General features: G+C 38.4%; 1 protein-coding gene across 2 annotated transcripts in view; it reads left to right on the top strand.

Annotated features, from left to right (window-relative positions):
• Positions 1 to 4359: 4359 nt before the first annotated feature.
• Zbtb10 (zinc finger and BTB domain containing 10) overlaps positions 4360 to 21198 on the top strand; it is a 39209-nt gene continuing 22370 nt past the window's right edge. Inside the window, exons 1-2 of one of the 2 annotated variants that reach the window (XM_026383624.2) lie at positions 4360 to 4796; positions 17532 to 18420. In XM_026383624.2, coding sequence (XP_026239409.1) covers positions 4701 to 4796; positions 17532 to 18420 — 985 coding nt within the window. In that variant the 5' untranslated portion in view covers positions 4360 to 4700. Of the gene's footprint in view, positions 4797 to 5668; positions 6688 to 17531; positions 18421 to 21198 lie in introns of those variants that run through there. The other variant, XM_026383614.2, reaches the window with a different exon arrangement.

The raw sequence follows: 21198 nt of genomic DNA, 5'->3' as shown, positions 1-21198 counted from the left end.
AGCCCCACCTTTTATTGTCATAACTTTGGGGTTTAGGTTTTAAGGGATTTTTTTGGTGGGGGGACAGGGCTGGCGTTGGGGGTGGTGGTACTGGGGATCAAATCCAGAGATATTTTAACGTCGAGCTGCACACCAGCCCCCCTTTTTTCTCTGTTGTGCTATTTTACAAAAATTTTCCTTAAATTGACCTTGTTTGTACTTTATTTTTTTTATTAGTTCTAATCAGTTATACATGACAGTAGAAAGCTCTTCAATTCTTTGTACACAAATGGAGAATTCTTCACTTCTCTGATTGTACATGAAGTAGAATCACACCATTCGTGCAATCACACATGTACCTAGGGTAATGATGTCCATCTCATTCCACCATCTTTCCTATACCTCTTGATCAGACTGAAGATATACTTCACCCTCTCCCCCCTCCCCTTTGCCCCACCCAAAGTTCCACTACTCATCCCATGTCCTGCCCGCCTTATGGATTAGCATCCACTTATCAGAGAAAACATTTGGTCCTAGTTTTGGGGGATTGGTTTATTTCTTTTTTTCTTTTTTTGAGACAAGGCCTCCCTAAGCTGCCGAGGCTGGCCTCAAACTTGATATCCTTCTGCCTCAGCCTTCTGAATCACTGGGATTACAGGTGTGAGCTACCACTCCCAGCTGAGATTTAGAAAAGTTTTAACATATTTGAAATGTGAGAGGACCCTGGGGCTGGGGCTGGGGCTGGGGCTCAGTGGTGGAGCACTTGCCTGGCATGTGAGAGGCACGGGGTTCAATTCTCAGCACCACATATAAGTATATAAAATAAAGGTCATCAACAACTAAAAAATATTAAAAAAAAAAGAAATAAATTTGAGAATACCCAAATGTCTGAACTATAGCATTTGTATTTCTTTTTCTGTAATTTTCCGATATATTCCTTTGTGTATATTGTGTTTTTAAAATTTTATTTATAATGGCCCTTGGTATATCAGTGATATAAAGCCTTTGTCATATTTCTTTTCCTAGTTCACTTAAAAAATCTCTACTTATAAAAATGTTCATTCTTTTTGTCAGGAATTCTTCTTTTAGATTTGTCTTAAGCAATTATCATATCAAGTTTTACTTTCAAGGAGGATGGTCACTAAAGAGTTATGTGGAAAAACCAAACAAAAAATGTAAACAATGAAATGTTCAACAATGAAGGATTAATCAATTATGGTATATCACTAAAATATATCATTAAAATATTTAATGATATTAAACATAGTAATAAATGTAACAGATATGCTAGGATCCAACCTATAAAGACCAAAATACAATTTTAGCTAGGTACTGAAAAGGAAGACTATATTACATGTTAGTCCTTAAGTATGGAAATAAGCATATTTGCACAAGAAATTTAAAAATTTTGTGTAGTTAAAAATTATGCAGATATAACATTGTAAATACATACTTTAGTGGCAAAGGGTGCCTTAGATGGAAGGGTATTTTACTCTCTTGTGGGTAACCTTATAAACTTAACTTTTGCCTCAAAAACCCAAAACAAAATAGTCAACCTTTTTGTACCAGGGTTTCTCCATGTGTTAAATGATAATAATAATTGCTACCTTGATTTAATTCACAAGGACATTGTGTAAACTGATGGTAATTCACTGTAACTACATAGATAATGGTACTAGTAATATTACTTAACTATAGTAATATTTTATTACATTTAATATAAATGCAATGGAAACATTAACTCAATACTTGAAGAATAACGTTATTTAACCAAGAAAAATAAAAATCAAACAGAAGAAAAGTTTGTCTATCAAAATAGATTGCAAGGGAAGATGCAATAAATTACCCAATAAACATTTACTATTTATTTGCCTATTTTGTGCCAGCCTGGGCCTATAGGTTGGGGAGTATAAGGTGGTCCCCTAACCTCACATACATCCTTCTGGTGGATGATCATGTCAATTTCCACTGATAGCATCATAGGTGATTGTCTCTAGACCCTGAAGAGGCAAAAATGCTGATAGACGCAACATACCTCTACCAAGGACAGTCTGATCATGAAAGATGAACTACTGAGCCAGTTATAGGAGCTAATCACCATCAGAGTTATGGGAGGACAACATCAAGCATAACCTCCAGCAGTTTTACATTGCCTGAAGTGAAATTAGGGGACAAATTGGTTGGGGATGCCCCATTCTTGAGGGGTTCCCCTGGTAAGCATTAGGGGGAATTCCCTTAAATATGGTAGAACCCTAACGGTACATATATGGGTTATTGGGGAGAACAGATCCCTGCTTGCTAGTAAGAGACTGGAAGGGGTGGGGGAATTCCTAAAAACTCCATTTACAGAGCAGGAGATCCCCTTCTGTTACTCAAAGTTCCCTTGTTACTGGGTATTCTGAGATATTTGTGATTATTATCCCTTTAAACTTTTTTCCTGATTCCTTCAAGGTTTCCAATCTTCCTTCAGGGTTCAGAGGAAAACAACTGAATATGTATATGTACGCATGTGTGAGTGTATATTTATACACATACATAGAGTGATAAATATATACACAAGTATGTATGCGTGCTCATGTGCACACACATACACACACACACACACACACATGAGACTGACTGGTACTTGTTTGGCTGTTAGTGCAGAGGTCCTAGAATTTAAGCATTTTATTTTTATCGCTTGAATCTAGTATTATTCATTTCTAATCAGTTCATGATAAAACAATTCCAGGCAGACAACAATGTAGATTTTGTACAACATAAGGTAAGATATATGTCTGAACAAAATAGCACCATTAAGAATTTGAACACTTTTGGTTGATTCTAACACTATTAGAAAGCAAATATAATTACAGTAGCATAAACTAATAGAGTACCTATTGTGCAATAGGGATATAAGATGAGAGAAAGCAAAGATTTGAATTTAACAGTTTTGGAATGAAAACAAATTTTTTAGTTGAAAAGTCCATTTCTACTTCCCATTACCTTCATCTCAGTTAAGCAATTAACTTCAGTAACTCCTTTTTTAAATAGGGAAAGCGACTACAAGGGTTAAAATATAATAATATATTTTTAATATGCCTAGAATTTTAAAAATGCACTAAGGACAAAGAATGGTATTATTGTTAATTCTTTTATACATGGCACAAATTACATAAATCACAATAGGGAGAATTCTCTCATTTTCTAAGGTACAAATTAGGTTCAGGTCATAGACCTACAAACTGCACCAACCTGAAGACCTGTATTGCAAATTCAAGCTTGTGGATTACTGGTGCCCAGGCTGGACAACAAGGATAGGTGACAATAAGCTTATCATTGGAAAAATAACTCAAAGTCCCAGTCCTTTGGTGGGAGGGTAGTAGTGTCATTCTTTATATTGAAATTACATTTAATCTGTAAGGTAGAACTAATGTTATTGTTTGATATACAACACTATACAGATGCTAAAATTACAGTGAATTAAGTGAAAGTGGCTTTGAATCAATCTATACAATCAATATATGAGTCTGGATGTGCAAGCATGTGCTTAGTTCATGGTATTTTATAATATGTTCCAGAAAATTTGTTTTTAAAAGGTACCTTGAAAATAGCCTATTTCACATTATATATTTGAAGACTTAAATATTGTTCTTCTCTTAAAAACAGAAAAAAAATTAAGAGTAATCACAAGACTACATTAACGTGCTTTTTTTTTTTTTTTTTTTTTTTTTGGTATCAGGGATTGAATCCCCAGGGGTGCTTAACCACTGAGCCACACCCCCAACCCTTTGGTTACATTTTATTTTGAGACTTGGTCTTGCAGAGTGGCTGAGGCTGGCTTTGAACTCCCTAATCCTCTTACCTCAGCCTCTGGAGCTGCGTGCGCCTCAACCACGCCTAGCTCGACAATCATTTTGAACTTATTTTATATTAGTGTTCTGATCTCTAATAAACATATTTCTTGAAAGAGGAAAAAAAATCTTTCCAGTTTGAGAAACTTTTTTTTTACCTGAAATATGTTTGCCCAAAAATAAGATTTATCTTACATTGCAAATTAGTAAATGAATTTAAACAATTCAGAATTTGCTAAATTTAGCGTATTAAAATATTTAAGTCAGAAGTTTAAGGGCTTGGAATTGTAAGACCTTTTTCTTAAAAATCTCACTAAGATTATAATTATAGGAGGTTCATTTCCAGCTCAATCTGCTCTAATCATTCTATGTAAAAATTCCATATGAAATATAAACTGCTTAAAAAAAGTCTTAAAAATTGATGCTTGTCATTAAACACGATCTTCGGAGTCACAATCTTCGGAGCCGCACACAACGCCGGTATAAGCAGACTCCTCCCCGCTCCCGGGGAAAACCCTGCCTAATATTTATAACGTTATGACATACTGTAATACTCACAAGGTGGTTTGTAGAAGTATAAACATGACTGGAGTTATCTGATTGGCTGCTGGTGATGTAACACCCATGTCAATACTTCCCAGTGAACGCACGTGTTCGACCTTTTATTTAAATTTCCATTTCATCACAGCAATAAGACACTCGGGGCGGTGCGTTTTCTGTGAAATGATTATTGCCTTGGGCCCGAGGTGCTGCCTCGCGCACACAGTGTATCAGAGGAGGTGTCCGTGGTTGTAACCTCTGCGCGTGAAAAAGGCACCGCCTGGTCCAGTCTTTGTGAAGAAACAAAATAAGTTCACTTCCTTGACCACCGCCACCCGCCCCCAGCAAATGACAAGGCAGGAGCGCAGCTTCCACCGCACAGTTATTTCCAAAGTCCCAGGTGAACTCGTGGCGAGGGAAGGAAAATGCGCGTCCCGGGCGCGAGTAGGTGCGTGTGGGCAGCGGGGAGGCGGCCAGACCCTGACAGTCGCCAGCTGTTTGTCCTCCGCTTAGCCCAGCCCTGGACGCACACGCCCGCCCCCTCCCCGGGACCCCCAGCCTGACGCCCGGCCTTTTGTCCCCCGCCCCTTAGCCGACTTCCTTCCCTGCGGCCGCACCCCCGCCCCCAGGCCGGAGGCGCGGCCCGGCCCCTTTCCCGGTCCCCTGGCGCCCCCACCCCACCCCAGCCCAACCCCAAGCCCAGCCCCCCTCCCCCCCGCCCGGCCCCCACCCTTTCCCCCTCCAGCGGTTACTGCTACCCCGGTGCATTGTGGGCGCACGGTCCGTTGTTCATTTGCCATTCGACCTCCGCCAGGGCCTGGTCGGACGGAAACGCTCCGCCGGCTTTATTGTCGGTTCGTTATGTGTCGGAACCCAGCAGTTTAACGTGCCTTTCGCCCTCAGCGCCTCGGAAGCCGGCGGCGGCGTCGGGACTCCTCGGCGCGCCGGAGGAAGGATATCTGTTGGAGGGTCGGTGTGTGCGCGCGGCTTTAAAAGAGGGGGCAGCGGAGGGTCTCCCGCACTCCGCCTCTCAACTTCGAAGGCCCCACGCGCCCCGACTCGCCGCTCACCGCTCCGCCGCCCGCCCCCTTCTCCGCGCGGGACGCTGCCCGGAGCGCTGCGGGGCGGGGGTGGAGGACGAGGAGAGCGGCCGGAGGCGGCGGCCCGGCGGCAGCGGACGCGTGCGGCAGCCCCGGGAGCGAGCGCGAGCCGGGCGGGAGGGTGAGGCTGAGCCCCGCGAGACCGGAACGCCGGGGGCGGGGGCGGGGGCGAAACGGAGGAGGAGACGCGGGGAGCGCGCGGGACGCGGCCCGAAGCCGGGCGCGAGCCGGGGCACCGGGCGGCGGCGGCGGCGCGCGCCATGTCGTTCAGTGAAATGAACCGCAGGACGCTGGCGTTCCGAGGAGGCGGGTTGGTCACCGCCAGTGGCGGCGGTTCCACGAACAATAACGCTGGCGGGGAGGCCTCGGCTTGGCCTCAGCAGCCCCAGCCAAGACAGCCCCCGCCGCCAGCGCCGCCCGCGCTTCAGCAGCCCAATGGGCGGGGGGCCGACGAGGAAACGGAATTGGAGGGCCTGGAGCCCCAACACTTGGAGGCCTCCGCTGGGGCGGCCGCCGCCGCCGCCGAGGAAACCAAGGAGTTGCTGCTCCCCCAAGACGCGGTCGGCCCCACCTCGCTGGGCGGCGGTGGCTCGGGTGGCCCTTTGCTAGCGGAAAGGAACCGTCGGACTCTGGCCTTCCGAGGAGGTGGCGGCGGGGGTCTCGGCAACAATAGCAGTAGCCGCGGCCGCCCGGAGACCTCGGCGTGGCCCCTGAGGCATTTCAATGGGCGAGGGCCGGCGGCTGTGGATCTGGAGCTTGACGCGCTGGAGGGGAAGGAGTTGATGCAGGACGGCGCGTCCCTGAGCGACAGCACCGAGGACGAGGAGGAGGGGGCGAGCCTGGGCGACGGCAGTGGGGCGGAAGGCGGCAGCTGCAGCAGCAGCAGGCGGTCGGGCGGCGATGGTGGGGATGAAGCGGAGGGCAGCGGTGTGGGAGCTGGCGAAGGAGAGACTGTCCAGCACTTCCCGCTCGCGCGGCCCAAGTCCCTAATGCAGAAGCTACAGTGCTCTTTCCAGACCTCCTGGCTCAAGGATTTTCCCTGGCTGCGATATTCAAAGGATACTGGCCTTATGTTTTGCGGCTGGTGCCAAAAGACCCCTGATGATGGGGGAAGCGTGGATCTTCCGCAAGTGGGGCACGATGAGCTTTCTCGAGGGACCCGTAACTACAAGAAAACCCTGCTTCTGAGGCACCACGTCTCCACCGAGCACAAACTCCACGAAGCCAACGCCCAGGTACAGTATATCCTGCTCCTGCTTTTTGAGGTCTTTTGGGGAAAGGCTTATCAACTTAAATAAGAAACCATTTTCCTGGGCGAAGGCATCGTTCCGATTGACAGAGGTGCTTAAGCGTCGGGGTTTAGAAAGCCTGGGAACAAAGTTTTGAAAAGTTGTCTGTGTGTGGGGGGAGGGGGGAAGGGGGATGAAATGAGAATTTTCTAATCTTAGCAATGAATTTGTTGTATTTTTTGAATGACTCAGACTGCTTATCAGATTGAATCAGAAGGAAAGTTTAACAAAATGTGATTGAAGGTTTTAACCTACAAGCTTAACTTTGGGCTAAAAAATTATTAGCTGTGATTTTAGAAGCCGCCTTAGGTTCCTAGATATTTGGTGTGTTTAGAGGAAGTCAAATCTGGCAACGCTTTGCGAAGAGTGGATTAAAAAGTTCCCTTAAGTTTTAGACGCTACCTCTAAGAGGAGAACATCCACCCGAAAAAATTCTTATATCAGGTCAAGATAATGTGAAATCTGAGAGTTGTATGTAAATATAGAGGAAGTTATTTGAATAACCCTCCTTTCTCCTGTGAATCATTTTACTAAATTCATCTCTATTGAACTTGTTGAACCTTCTTTACCAAGCTTGCTTTTGTCAAATTATTGTTTTTATTCACTTCATTCATATTTCTGCTCCACGATATTTCTATATTAATTTTTTAAAACTTTGTCTTGTAAACACAGTTTACATGAAGCATTTTAAACTTAGCATTGGAAGTGTTTTACGTGAAGATATTGAGCATTCGATTGGGACTGTTAGGGAATTTATTTACCAAACTTGAAGCATTTTAAACTTAGCATTGGAAGTGTTTTACGTGAAGATATTGAGCATTCGATTGGGACTGTTAGGGAATTTATTTACCAAACTGTGAAAAATCACAAGTCCTTGGTTACAAAGTTGTGTGGGTTTTTAGTCCTTATTTTAACATTTTTTGTCAAAAGTTAGTAAGTTAGTAACCTAATCATTTTGGTAGGCCTTTTCTAGACTGTTTATCAGTCTTCCTTTTTATGACTTTAATTTTAGACAGCCTTGTAGCTGGGGGATGAAATCCATTCTTTTTGTACTGATAGCCAGTCATTGATTTTAGAAAGTCAGTGCTCAGATAGTAGTTCTACTCAGGTATTAATCCCTTGCTATGGTGTTTATGGGAGCAATCCTGCCATTCAGTACACTTATACTGGAGTTACACCAGTAACCCCACAGACATAGCCCAAAAATTTCTTGGAAGTTAGGGATGAAATTTTTTTAATTTTTTTATTTTTATTTTTATTTTTGGTGGAGTAGGGCACAAATTTTAGTTGCCTCAGCCCTAGAAGGAAGATGGGTTTTTAGAGAAATAAAACCCAGAAAGTTTTAAGTAAAGTTCTGGGTGACAACTGACACTAGAGCCTATTAGGAATGTTGTACTGGGAAAATAATGAATTTGGAGTAAATCTGAGTTCAGATCCCAGCTTTGTGCTGTTTCTAGCTTTGTGAACTTGGGCATTTGAGTGAGCTAGAACATTTTCTTATCTTTTGTACCAAAAACACATTAACTTTAGTCCACCAAGTATTTTGTTTCCATTTCACAAAAAGAGTGATCTAAGGCATTCAAGGGTTAATGTATTTCTAAAGTTATTTATAAGATAATAAAGGCCCATAACTTGTGAAAATGAAAGCTTAATTTTCTCAATTATGGTAGCTTGGTATTTAGAAAAAATTTAAAAGACAATTGGAATGAATTTTCTTAATCTACAGTGAACCAGTTATTCTTATCAGCAGTCTCTCCCTGTAGGCAAATCTGAATGGGAATACAAATTATAATTAGCTGCTTAGTGAACCTGAAGTCAGAGGATGGAGGAATTAGTTGGGTACCCTTATGGTAGACTTTGTATGGGTGTATCTCTTAGTATGGGTGGATCACAGAATTCATTTATAGTTAAAACATTTTCCAAACTTGACTTCTGAACTATTCCTTTCCTGTTCCCCTGTGGAAATTGCCCTTTGATATAATCTATGGGCTATCTACTTTTAGAAAGTTTTTTTTTTCTATTAAATTTAAAGTCATTTGTCTTAAAGATATACATTGGTTCCTTTGATTGGATTTTGGATGTTTCCACTTTGATCTTCCTCATTTCTCTAAATTCTAACCTAGTTTAGGGGATATCTTGCTATCCCAAGTACTGTGGTATTGTTGCCCTCCAGGCTTTGATTACCTATAGGAGGCAGTATAACACAGTCTGTGAGAGGATTTTTTTTTTTTTTTTGCCCAAGGTCAAGACCTTGGGTCTGATCCTCTTATTTTCTTAACAGGAAAATTAATTAACTTGTTTCTTTATGTATACAAAGTATATTTGGCAACATATAATTTCTTAGTAAATAAGAATGATTATTTATTGTCATGATTACTTATATTTAATACAGGCAAACATCTAATACAAGATTTGTTTAAGAATTTTAAATTTGGGCAATGCTAGAGATTGAATCTAGACCTTACACATGCTAAGCAAGTGACCTACCATTAAGGTACACCTCTAACCCTAAGAACTTTTTTGTGGCCTGTTACATCATAAATTAGTGTCACCAGTTTTTTTCAGCTTTGAAGTCTTTTTCATGGATTCACTCTTGATTCTAGAGAACAAACCATTTTCCATTTTTATACCCCCAGACTTAGCCATTTTGAGCCTGCCCCTCATCATGTAATTTTTCTTGGCTTCCCAAAGAATATCTTGCATTTGCTTTATATTGTTTTAACATTAAATTGAGAATTTTGGAATTCGGGCAAGAATTTAGAGGCTTAAAGTAGTTCACTCCCTTTATTTTTTCCATCATTGTTGTTTTGGTGGGTGCTGAGGATCGAACTCAAGGCCTTGTGCATACTAGACAAGCACTCTACCACTGAGATATACCCCCAACCCCTTTTCTTTTAAAAAGGTCTGGTTTTTTGAGAGGTGTTTGAGTATCTTAGTAATTATCACGAAGGGTTATTTTTATTTCTCATGCTTTCTATAAACAAGAAAAGTCGCTTGTTAATTTTTTTGGTGGTGACCAAAAATATTTGAACATAACCTTTAAAAAGTTTGGTATTTTGTATATGATATTGCATGTGCATACGTGACTTGGGAGGTTGAGGCAAAAAAAAAAAAATCAGTCCAAGGCCAGGCTCAGCAATTTAGTGAGGCCCCATCTCAAAATAAAAATTTTCTTAAAGGGCTAGAGATACATGGCTCAGTGGTGGATTGCTTCCCTACATTTGAGAGGCACTTAATGAGAGGCCCTGAGTTCAATTCCAGTACAGGGGGGAAGGGCTGGGAGAAAAATTTTAACTTTTTTTTTTTTTTTAATGGGGATCTCCTGGTAATTATTCAGATTGGCCTCAAACTCCTGATCCGAAACCATTCTCCATTCTTCCAAATAGCTGGAACTGTAGGCATGATGTCTATTTATTTGTATTCTTTAAATTAGACTACTCTTTAAATTAGACTACTGCTGGAGAGCCTTTTTAAACATGCTTCCTGAATTTGTATTCTGAACCTTCTATGTTAGAGGTGTTCTGTATTTGGATATGAGGAAAATGTATTGTTGGGTTTTGTGGGGTGGTAGTGGTAAGGACTTACAGATTCTTTTTCTTGCAGTGGGGATTTTAACCACTACCATGCTAGGCATGTCCTAAGCTCTATATCTCCAGCCTTTGTTGTATTTGAGATAGGATCTTGCTAAATTGCCCAGATCAGTCTCAACCTTGTGATCCTCCTGCCTCAGTCTCTCAAGTAGGTTGGATTATAGGCCTTTGCTTCTATGCCCAGCTGGGATCTACAGTTTTGAGTAACTGGACTATCTTTTCATAGTCAGAGTCAATGATTAGCTCATTCATGATTTGACCATTTGGCCTAGAGGACTCTAAAATTGCTTTAATTACAGTTTTGACTTCTGTGTCTTGGTTCAAACCATTTTTATTTTTTGATACTGGGGATTTAACCCAGGATCACATTACCACTGAGCTACATCCCCAGCCCTTTTTACTTTTTATTTTGAGGCCCAGTCTTGTTAAGTTACATAGGTTAGCCTCAAGTTTATGATCCTCCTGCCTTAGCCTCCTGGGGCATCCACTTTCTCACCAGCTCAAACCACTTTCTGCCCAGTTGTGAAATTTTCATTTCCTAAATCATTTCTTCTGTCAACCCTTTCCGGTTTAGTAAGCCTACAACATGCACCCAAATAATTACTGTAACATCCAGAAATAGTGAATTCAGATCAGTGATCTGATTGAGATTTTGATGCCAGGTGGAATAAATAAAGAAGATAAGTCATATCTACCAGCCTTCTTTATTTGGGGCTAAAATTAGGCCTTCAAGGTTGTTCTAACCGTTTAGGAAGAAAGTCTGAAAGACCTTTGAAAAGGAGAAATAATATATTTAAGGATGAGCCTGGGGTTTAATAAATTACCATTGTATAATGATTGTAATTCATTTATTCATTGTGTAAGTAAAAATCCTTGTTTTTCAAATGTTTGGTAATATACCTTATTGTATATCTAGGATTGGCATCTTCTTAAATTTATCTATATTAGGTAAAAGCAAAGCACTGAAGATAAAAAAACTTATAAGATTTTCTCTGCCCTCAAGGAACTTGTAATCTAGTAACAACAGACTGACGTGATGATAAAAATAAGATACTGACATGTTCAGGGTACAGTGAAGACACTAAAGGGAATCAGGCCATCAGTTTTACATGCAGTGGGTTGGAAAAAAGCTCACAGAATTGGTTCTTGAACCGAACTATGTTAAATAAATAGGCATTGACAAGGAGGAAAGGGCATTCTGGCATTGCAGTTTGAAGCAGCATGAGGAAAATGAATAATGGTGTCTTCATGTATCTGAGAAAAGGGATAGTTTGGTTAGTGAGCAGGATGAAAAATTAAGTGTGAATAGGTCATGAGGATCTCTTTATGTTTTAAAGATTGCATTTTCTGTTAACAAATGGGCAACAATAGCAGTTTTAAGTAGGAGAAAAGTATGATCGAATGTGTATGTGTTTTTGGTTAGTGGCACCTGTGTTTTGTGCTGTGGGTTGTTTAGAATTTGAGGAGGGAGCTAGTAATGAAGCATATCTTTGATAATCAGAGTTGGCTGGATGTTAAAATTACATGAAGTTCATCTCCTCACCACCACCACAGAATTAGAATTTCTGGGGAGCTGCTTAAGCTACAAAAGAGAATGTCATTACTGAAGGACATCATAGAGTTGATAGAATACTGCAAAGGAATAGAGCTTCCTGTTTTCTCTACCAACTATTATAATTAGTATCACTAGCAGGTATTATTTATTATCCCATTTGCCATAGCCTCGTTTATTGTCATATTCTATAAATCAAATTTGATTTTTTTTCCCTAAAATCTGAATTTAGAAGTGGAAACTAATGTTTTCTTCTAACATGCTGTTCTGTTGGGTTGCAACAAAATGCAGATTTTGGACGTTTTAATACTTTTTACATTACACTTTGATTATATTGGAAATGTCCTCTCTGCTAATTATTTATTGAAAAAGGTCTGTAATTCTGAGTACAGAAGTAAATATTACTTGTTGATTTTTAGCTAAACAACTTTTTCCTCTCACTAATGGATTGATTTTAAGCTGTTTGAAGTTTGTATTACTTGCAGCAAAAGTTAGCTTCTCTCCTTCTGTTCCTTACAAGGGCTGAGACCAGGTAGTGGTCTTGTTTTCTCTACAAGTTGGCATCTAATTTCTCAAACTAGAATACTAAAAGACAGGACAGGTTTTCCTCCCTGCCTTTTTATCCTGTGTATTTATTTCATCGTTTAAATTCTGCTGATTTGGGCTGAGGTTGTCCTCAGTGGTAGAGTGCTCGCCTTGCATGTGGAAGGCACTGGTTTTGATCCTCAGCACCATATAAAAATAAAATTAAAAGTATTGTATCTATTTACAACTAAAAAAATCAAAAAATTCTGTTGATTTAACCTTTCAGTTTTTTATTAGGTTCTGCCTATCCCTCTCCATTAATATCTGTCTTCCCTAGTTAAAGTTCTTGTTGCTTGTACATACATTGTACTATTAACAGTAGCTTCAGTATTGGTCACAGGATCCGCAGACTAGGTTTGATTTAATCCTCCACATTGCTGCCACCCTCCATTAATATCTGTCTTCCCTACTTAAGGTTCTTGTTGCTTGTACGTACATTGTACTATTAACAGTAGATTCAGTATTGGTCATAGGATCTGCAGACTTGGTTTGATGTTAATTCTCCACATTGCTGCTACAGTCACATCTTCTGCCTACCAGTTCAGTCTTGTCATATTGTTTCTAAAAACTCTGGCCCTGGGTTCAATCCCCAGCTTTAATTTATATATGTGTGTCTATCTCTGTTTCTGTGTCTAAATATATCCCATGCTTTTATTTACATACACTTTACACTCTAAAAACTCTGTAAGGTTCCCATAGCAGTGATTCTTTTTTTAAATATTTTTTAGTTGTAGGTGGACACAATATCTTAATTTTACATTTATGTGGTGCTGAGGATCGAACCCAGTGCCTCATGCATGGTAGGCAAGCACTCTACCACTGAGCCACAACCCCCCCCCCCATAGCAGTGGTTCTTGATCATTTTTGGGGCTTTTGGGTTTTTTTTGTCCGTGGGGGGTGATGGTAGTGTGGTGGTACTGGGGATTGAACTCAGATACTCTACCACTGAGCTACATCCCAGTCCTTTTAAGAATTTTAAATTTTGAGACACAGTCTCATTAAATTACCCAGGCTGGCCTCAAACTTGATCCTCGTGCCTCAGCCTCCCAAATTGCTGGAATACAGGTGTGTACCACTGTGCTGGGAAGTTTCTTCATCTTTCAGGGATCTGATTCTTTTATAAATCTGAGGAAAATGATGAACATTTACCCCTGGAAAAAATGTGCATATTTGCATAAGGGGATGAGCGGGGCACCTTGAAGTTTTTGGATGGATCTAGAATTCTGGGCATTCTGTTGACCATTTTAGGATTTTTTTTTTCCTCATGTTGTCTTATTTGCTTTGAATCTACTTCACCCTCTTATTCACTCTTCTTTGAGTGTGCTAAGATCTCCTTTCTTCTCAAAAAACATTGCAATACCTATAAAAACTGGAATAGAAGACCTTGGCTCTGCTCTTATAACATCTATTTATTTTCTTCAGTACCTAAAGGTTCTCTCTACTAACACTAACTTAAAGTCTGAAACTAAATTATTTTGTTTCTAAGCATAGGCTTTGACTAAAAGTAGGTAATCTGATAATGATTATTAAATGAATGAGTAAAGTAGGATTTTTTTAAGCTTTTAAGAGCTTTTTCCTCTGAGTAAAGTGTTAATTTTATTTGTTAGCATTCTGTGGAAATAAAGATAAGTTAAAATTTAAGTGGACATTTCTCTAAACTTTGGAAGAACTGATCCTAAGCTCTTATCCAGTTTAAAATTAATGATTTTACTGAGCCTTTTCACAGATTAAATTTAAGACTTCATATTTAGGTCTGGATGTCCATTTCTTTAAAGTCTTATTATTTAGATAGTTCCTACGCTTGAAGATACCAGTTGTGCAGATATTTAAACTTCATCTTTATATTTAAAAACTATCTGCAATACCTAATGCCACCAAAATATCATATGGAAATAGAACATTGAAGAAACCAAAGAGAGCAATACCTGGAGTTTTTAAGAATCTACTGTAAGATTGTGTTAACTAGTACTAAGAATATTTTAACTTTTATTTGGTTCAGCAAATAATATTGGCAGTTTATTTTACTATGTGCATATTTAGCTGTATTGCTCAAATTCTTTAAATAATAATCTTCTTGGAGAGTACACATACTCTTGGAAACAGTTCATTTTGAAGGGCATATTTAAAAGTTGTTTGAAACACAGCATAGTCCTTTAATAATTAGTGAAAAGAAATTGCTGGTATTGCTTGTAAAAGTAGGGAATGTTAATATTCTTGTACAGCAGTAATGAGAAAAATAGCAGTTGCATAGTGTTTGATATGTCAAAATAGAATGGGCAAATATTTGGTACATAAACTTTTGACTGAGTTATTTTTAAAAAATTAGAACATTATGGTGTGATGAAGGCAGAGACTCTTATACAAATTGATGGGACCCATCCAGAAAATACAGGACATGTTGACTATAACCTAGGAGATGGTTACAATTAGACATAACCACTTCCCAAAGGGCTTCCAACTGCTTGTTATTTAAACATTAAGTGGTACTTGATTTGTAAATGTTAATTTGCTGCTTCCACAAACACTTTATGGATGTGCTGCCAAATTTTTATTCAGTGTTTAAAATTTTTGTTTCTTTCAAATATTGATGCTTTTACTGAAATATCTATTAGAACTTTGAACCAAATGAGCTTGCTGACTAGGTACAGCATGTATAATAAAGTTTAGTGTCAGGCTTACACTAAAAGAAGATTCCTATTCATGTTCAGAATTTTCTGTAAAGAGCATAGACAAATTAATAAAATTTCATTCAAATAGTCTCAAAGGGGAGATTAAGTAAACAGTATGAGGCTTTATTGAAAATTATGCTGTAATTGTAATTATTATAGGCATTTTAGTATTGTCTTAGTTCTTTATATCATGAGCACTAAATATTTTCATTACTATTTGCTTAATGTTTTGCTATTTTACACCATACTAGTTTATATACATGATCTAAGTTAAGTAAAGCAACCCCTTGGAGCCTGTGTGTATGTATGAGGCTGTTGGTTTGATCCTCAACACCACCAAAAATAAACAAACAAAAAAAACCCTTTAACTTCACTTCTCTTCCCTCATCTGCCCCCCAAAAGTGAAAAATTTGGAAGTTTGCTCATGAATGGGTTTGTTTTGATTTATTGTTTATTTTTACAGAGGATTGAGTGGGTAGGAGAGAGAAATAGCTAATTGAGAGCATGGAACATTTTGGTATGATGTTGGGGGACATGGGGAGAGGGGAGATTTGCTGTGATAGAATGGCATTATGCACCTGAGACATGAAGAGGGGTTAGGGAGACTGCTAAAAGTCAAGTGAAAATGAAAAGAAATTCTCTACTCTGATTGCTTCATTTTGTAGCAGTCTTATAGTGTTCCATTATCCCTATGGAACACTGACGTGTTCTGGAATTCTAATATTTTGTTTCTTTTGGTTGGCCACCCAAGCCTGGAAATAGCACAGAAATTCTCAAATGGGCTATGTTTTAGTTTCAGAGAATTGCTATTATTTTGTGTATAGCTTCCTTTGACCAGGTTTCAGACATAAAGCTATACGTTTGCCACACCTGCAGTTGGGTTAAATGAAGTTTGTTTTTTGTTTTTGTTTTTGGTATGAGGAATTGAACCCATGGGTGCTTTATCATTTAGCTGCATTTCTAGTCCTTTTTATTATTTATTTTTGAGGCAGGGTCTCCTGAAATTGGTAAGGCTAACCATATATTCTTCCTCAGCTTCCTTGATAAATGGAGTTTTGTGATTAAGAATCAACCATTTAGAATAATGTTTCTAAGAATTCTTTTGCAGTCCTATCTTCCTTACCACTGTGCTTCCTCTCTTCAGGTCCTTTTTGGACCTGTATTTTTCCATGTTTTTCTCTATTCTCATAAAATAGATTTTGTGTGAGTATGTGTGTGTAGCTTCATTTATTGTGCACTTAATTTTAGCACTTAAAAATTTTTAGCACTCAAGGTCAGCCTTTTCAGTCATCCTTATTCTCCATCCCGGGATTGAACCAGGGGTGCCTAACCACTGAGCCACATATCCAGCCTGTCCTTTTTATTTTTTGAGACTGGGTCCATAGGTTACTTAGAGCCTCCCTAAGTTGCTGAGGCTGGCTTGGAACTTGGTATCCTCTTGCCTCAGCCTCCTGAGCTGTTGGGATTATAGGCATGCACCATTATGCCCAGCTTCTGTCATCCTTTCTACTAGAAATGTCTTAGCAGTTTTTCTCTTGGGGAAAAAAATGATTAGTTATTTAGCAAAGTTTAATAACTGCAAAGCACTATGTAGGATTATAGGGATATTATAGCTCTGCTTAAAGAAAGTTTACCAGCCTAGTCATTGAATGAAGAAAGTCATAAGGTTGTTAAAACTAATATTTGTAGTTCTGCTTTGTTATTTAAGAAGACAACTCAGGGATAGTGACTTTTCCAAGATCACATGATTAATAACTATAGTACAAATAGCATTCTGAAATTAGATCATATTTTATAATGAACCACACAATTTTAATTATTGTATAGAAATTCACCTAGAGCAATGCAAAATTGAACAGTAGTGAATACCTATATGATTGATAAGCAAAATTATAAGATTTTTAAATTCAGAAATGTTAACTTATCTTGCAGTTTATAGTTTTATGACCTTAGGTGATATTTCCATTGTATTATAACTTGGATGTTTTATGTTCTGTCATAGAGGAGATTGCTGCTTTCCTATTAAGAGATTAAGCAAACTATTTTGATTTCCATAAATGAAAGTTTCTTAAGAAAATAATTGCTGTTTTGATTTTAATGTTAAATAATTCTCAAATCATGTCTTTATTTTATATTTGAAAAGAAAAATCAATGAAATCTTGCTGATCCTCTCAGATATGTTCCATTTATCTTTTAATAGCAATGGGTTGCACCATACTATTCACTCCATTCCTTTTAATATTTCGGATGATGATCATTTTAATCTCAAGGCATGATGATTACTCACAAGATTTTTTGATTAGTACTATTTAAAAACTTACATTGGTAATGAAAATGTTTTCCTTGTGTTAAGGACTTTAAAATGTAATATTAATGTTTTTTATTCAATTACAGGAATCAGAAATTCCATCAGAGGAGGGGTACTGTGACTTTAATAGTAGGCCAAATGAGAACTCTTATTGTTATCAACTTCTTCGACAACTAGATGAACAGAGAAAGAAAGACATTCTTTGTGATGTCAGCATTGTGGTGAGCGGGAAAATCTTTAAAGCTCATAAGAACATCCTGGTTGCAGGCAGCCGTTTCTTTAAGACTTTATATTGCGTTTCAAACAAAGAAAGCCCTAACCAAAACAATACTACCCATTTAGATATTGCTGCAGTTCAAGGTTTTTCAGTCATCTTGGACTTCTTGTATTCTGGTAACCTGGTGCTCACAAGCCAAAATGCCATTGAAGTGATGACAGTGGCCAGCTACCTTCAAATGAGTGAAGTTGTTCAAACTTGCCGAAATTTCATTAAAGATGCCTTAAATATAAGCATTAAATCAGAAGCTCCGGAGTCTGTAGTTGTGGACTACAATAACAGAAAACCAGTTAATAGAGATGGTCTGTCTTCACGGGATCAAAAAATTGCCAGCTTTTGGGCAACACGGAATCTTACCAATTTGGCAAGTAATATAAAAATTGAAAATGATGGTTGTAATGTCGACGAGGGCCAAATAGAAAACTACCAAATGAATGACAGTAATTGGGTCCAGGATGGTTCTCCTGAATTGGCTGAAAATGAATCTCAAGGTCAAACAAAAGTATTTATTTGGAATAACATGGTCTCCCAGGGAATTCAAGACACTGGCAAAACAAGGAGGAAAAACCAAACTACAAAGAGATTTATTTATAATATACCACCTAATAATGAAACAAATTTAGAAGATTGCTCAGCGATGCAGCCACCTGTTGCCTATGCAGAAGAAAATAAGACCCTAATCATTAAGGAGGAACCAGGTAAATATTGTATATACAAAGATAAATCAGTTTTCATTCTAATGGGCTATAATCTTGAAGTATATTTTTAATTGAAGTTTTATTATAAAATAATAGTACTCATTGAATGTCTGTAATAGAGTAAGGGAGAAATCATTAAATGTAAAAATTTTTGGTTTATTTTTATCTTTTCTCAAACATGTATATGTGAGTTTCTCAAAAGTTGGTATTAATAACCAAGCATCATATACACAGATGCTCCTTGATTTAAGATGAAGTTATAGCTTCATGAACTAAGAAAAAAAACTACCAGGTCATATAAACATGCTATATACTTAGCACCCTGAACATCATAGTTTAGCTTAGCCTATTTTAAATATGCTGAGAACACTTAGGCTACAGTTGGGCAAACTTATCTAACACAAAGCCTATTTTATAATAAGTGCTAAGTACTAAGAGTGAAAAAGAATGGTTGTGTGGGTGCACTTGTACACCATAAGTTGGGAATTTTTAAGCTGAACTATCTTAAATTGGGGACTGTCTGTATTATTAAGGAATGTGAACTCTGTGTGCGCTTCTTTGACTTTTCTCATCTTTAACCTCTGTAGTAATTATTTTTTTAGTACTAGAAAAGATAGTCTTTTTCATTATATACAATCATGGTGTCATTTTGGAACCTTTTGTTTTTTTGGCAGTACCAGGGCCTTGTACATACTCTACAAGTGTTCTACCACGGTACACAGTACATATTCCAGTTCTTTTTATTTTATTTTTAGACAGATATAGCTAAGTGGTTGCCTACACAGGTTTCCAACTTGTGATCAATTGCCTCAGCCTCCTGAGTAGCTGGGAGTAAGGCACGTGCCACCATGCCTGGCTCATTCTGGAACATTTGTAAGACCTAGTTAACACTTTGTCTTTTTTGCATTTAATTTTTTTTTTTTTTTTTTGTACTAGGGATTGGACCCAGAAGCACTTTACAACTGAGCCACATCCCTAACCCTTTTTATTTTTTGTTTTGAGACAGAGTCTCACTAAATACTGAGGCTGGCCTCAAACTTGGATCCTCCTGCCTCACCCTCCCAAGTTGCTGGGATTACAGGTGTGTGCCCCTGTGCCCAGCTGTATTTAAAAATGTTTATTTTATACAATTTAAATAATTATGAAATTATTCTAACTTCTGTTTGTTTTTTGGTACCAGGGGCATTTAACCACTGTACCACAACCCCAGCTCTTCTTTATATTTTATTTAGAGAGACAGGGTCTTGCTGAGTTGCTTCGGGCCTTGATAAATTACTGAAGCTGTCTTAGAACTCAAAATCCTCATGCCTCAGTCTCCTGAGCTGCTGAGATTATAGGCATGCACTACTGTGCCCAACTAAATTATTCTAATTTGTTTAGAGCTACTGTTCTGTTTCCATTACAGATTTTATAGAAACTGAAATATTTTAAGCTTATCCAATTACACCATCTAATTTTCTTTCTCCTTTGCATTAGTTAGAAGAGAGGCCACTGAAAACCTTTTCTTCAGTATATTCCTAAAAGAATGTATTCGAGAATCTTAGCATATCACCTTGATGATGGGAATTTCTTATAGAATGAGATGGAAGACCACTGTTAAGAGTATGAATAGAAAGAGTAGAAATTTTTATCTTTAGTTTAATCTGGCTGTGCCTAATTTTATTTGAAGAAGGAGCTCAGTGAGTTTGAGGTTTCTTCCTACACATACCTCTTAGGCTTGTGCACTACTATCAAGTACTTGTATCTCAGAACATTGTGACTATTCATTGACTGATTTTTAGATGATGATGATCATCTGATGATGGAATACTTTCTTATTTGGTACTAGGGTTTGAACCCAAAAGTGCACTGAGCCACATCCCCAGCCTGTTTTATTTTTTTAGTTTGAGACAGGGTCTCACTAAGTTGCTAGGGCTTTGTTAATTTTTGAGACTGACCTTGAATTTGCAATCCTCCTGCTTCAGCCTCCCAAGTCCTTGGAGAGTACAGGCATGAGCCCCTGCACCTGGCTGAGGATGAAATACTTTCTATTAAAAAGAATTATTATTATTTTATCTCCCAGGGGTCAAAATGCCATAGTAAACCTGTGAAATGGGTTTTTCTTAATTATTGGATGTGGATTATTTTTTAGTAGAAATTTTAGTTATGTGAAAATTAGTATATATGTTAGTGAATAGTATTTACTGTTGTTTTTTCTAGTACTTTATATCAAGTTTTTAGAAATAAGATCTCTGAGGGTACTTTGTTTGGACTTAATTATTAATATAGAAGATCTAGATGGAGTTGCCACATTAGGACCACATTGACTTACTGCTACATGGATTGTTCCAGTATGGTGGGACCTTATAATATTTTAAAATACATACATGTATACATATATATATATATATTTGAGCCCTTGCAAATATGTGCAATGCATTTCCTTTAAAGAATAAGCTGTTCTTTTGAGTAATATCAATAGTTGATTGGCAAAACTATATGATTGGACTTAAAGAAATGCATACTTTCAAAAATAGGAATACTATTAGCAATTGTTACCTGGCTTCTTCTCACCATCCTTGTATAGGATTAAGATTAGTTCTATATTAAATTTAGGATTATGTCTTGTTTTGTTTTGTTTTACTAGAAATTGAAGCCAGGGATGGTTAACTATAGAGCCACATCTCCATCCCTTTTTTATATTTTAATTTAAAGACAGGGACTTGCTCAACTGCTTAGGGTCTTTCTAAACAGCTTAGGGCCTCACTAAATTGCTGAGGCTGGCTCTGAACTGCCTCA

This window comes from Urocitellus parryii, chromosome 7 (assembly GCF_045843805.1).
Source record: "Urocitellus parryii isolate mUroPar1 chromosome 7, mUroPar1.hap1, whole genome shotgun sequence".
Classification (NCBI taxonomy): Eukaryota; Metazoa; Chordata; class Mammalia; order Rodentia; family Sciuridae; genus Urocitellus; species Urocitellus parryii.
Note: the sequence above shows the minus strand (reverse complement) of the source record. Positions and strands in the feature narration are given on the sequence as shown.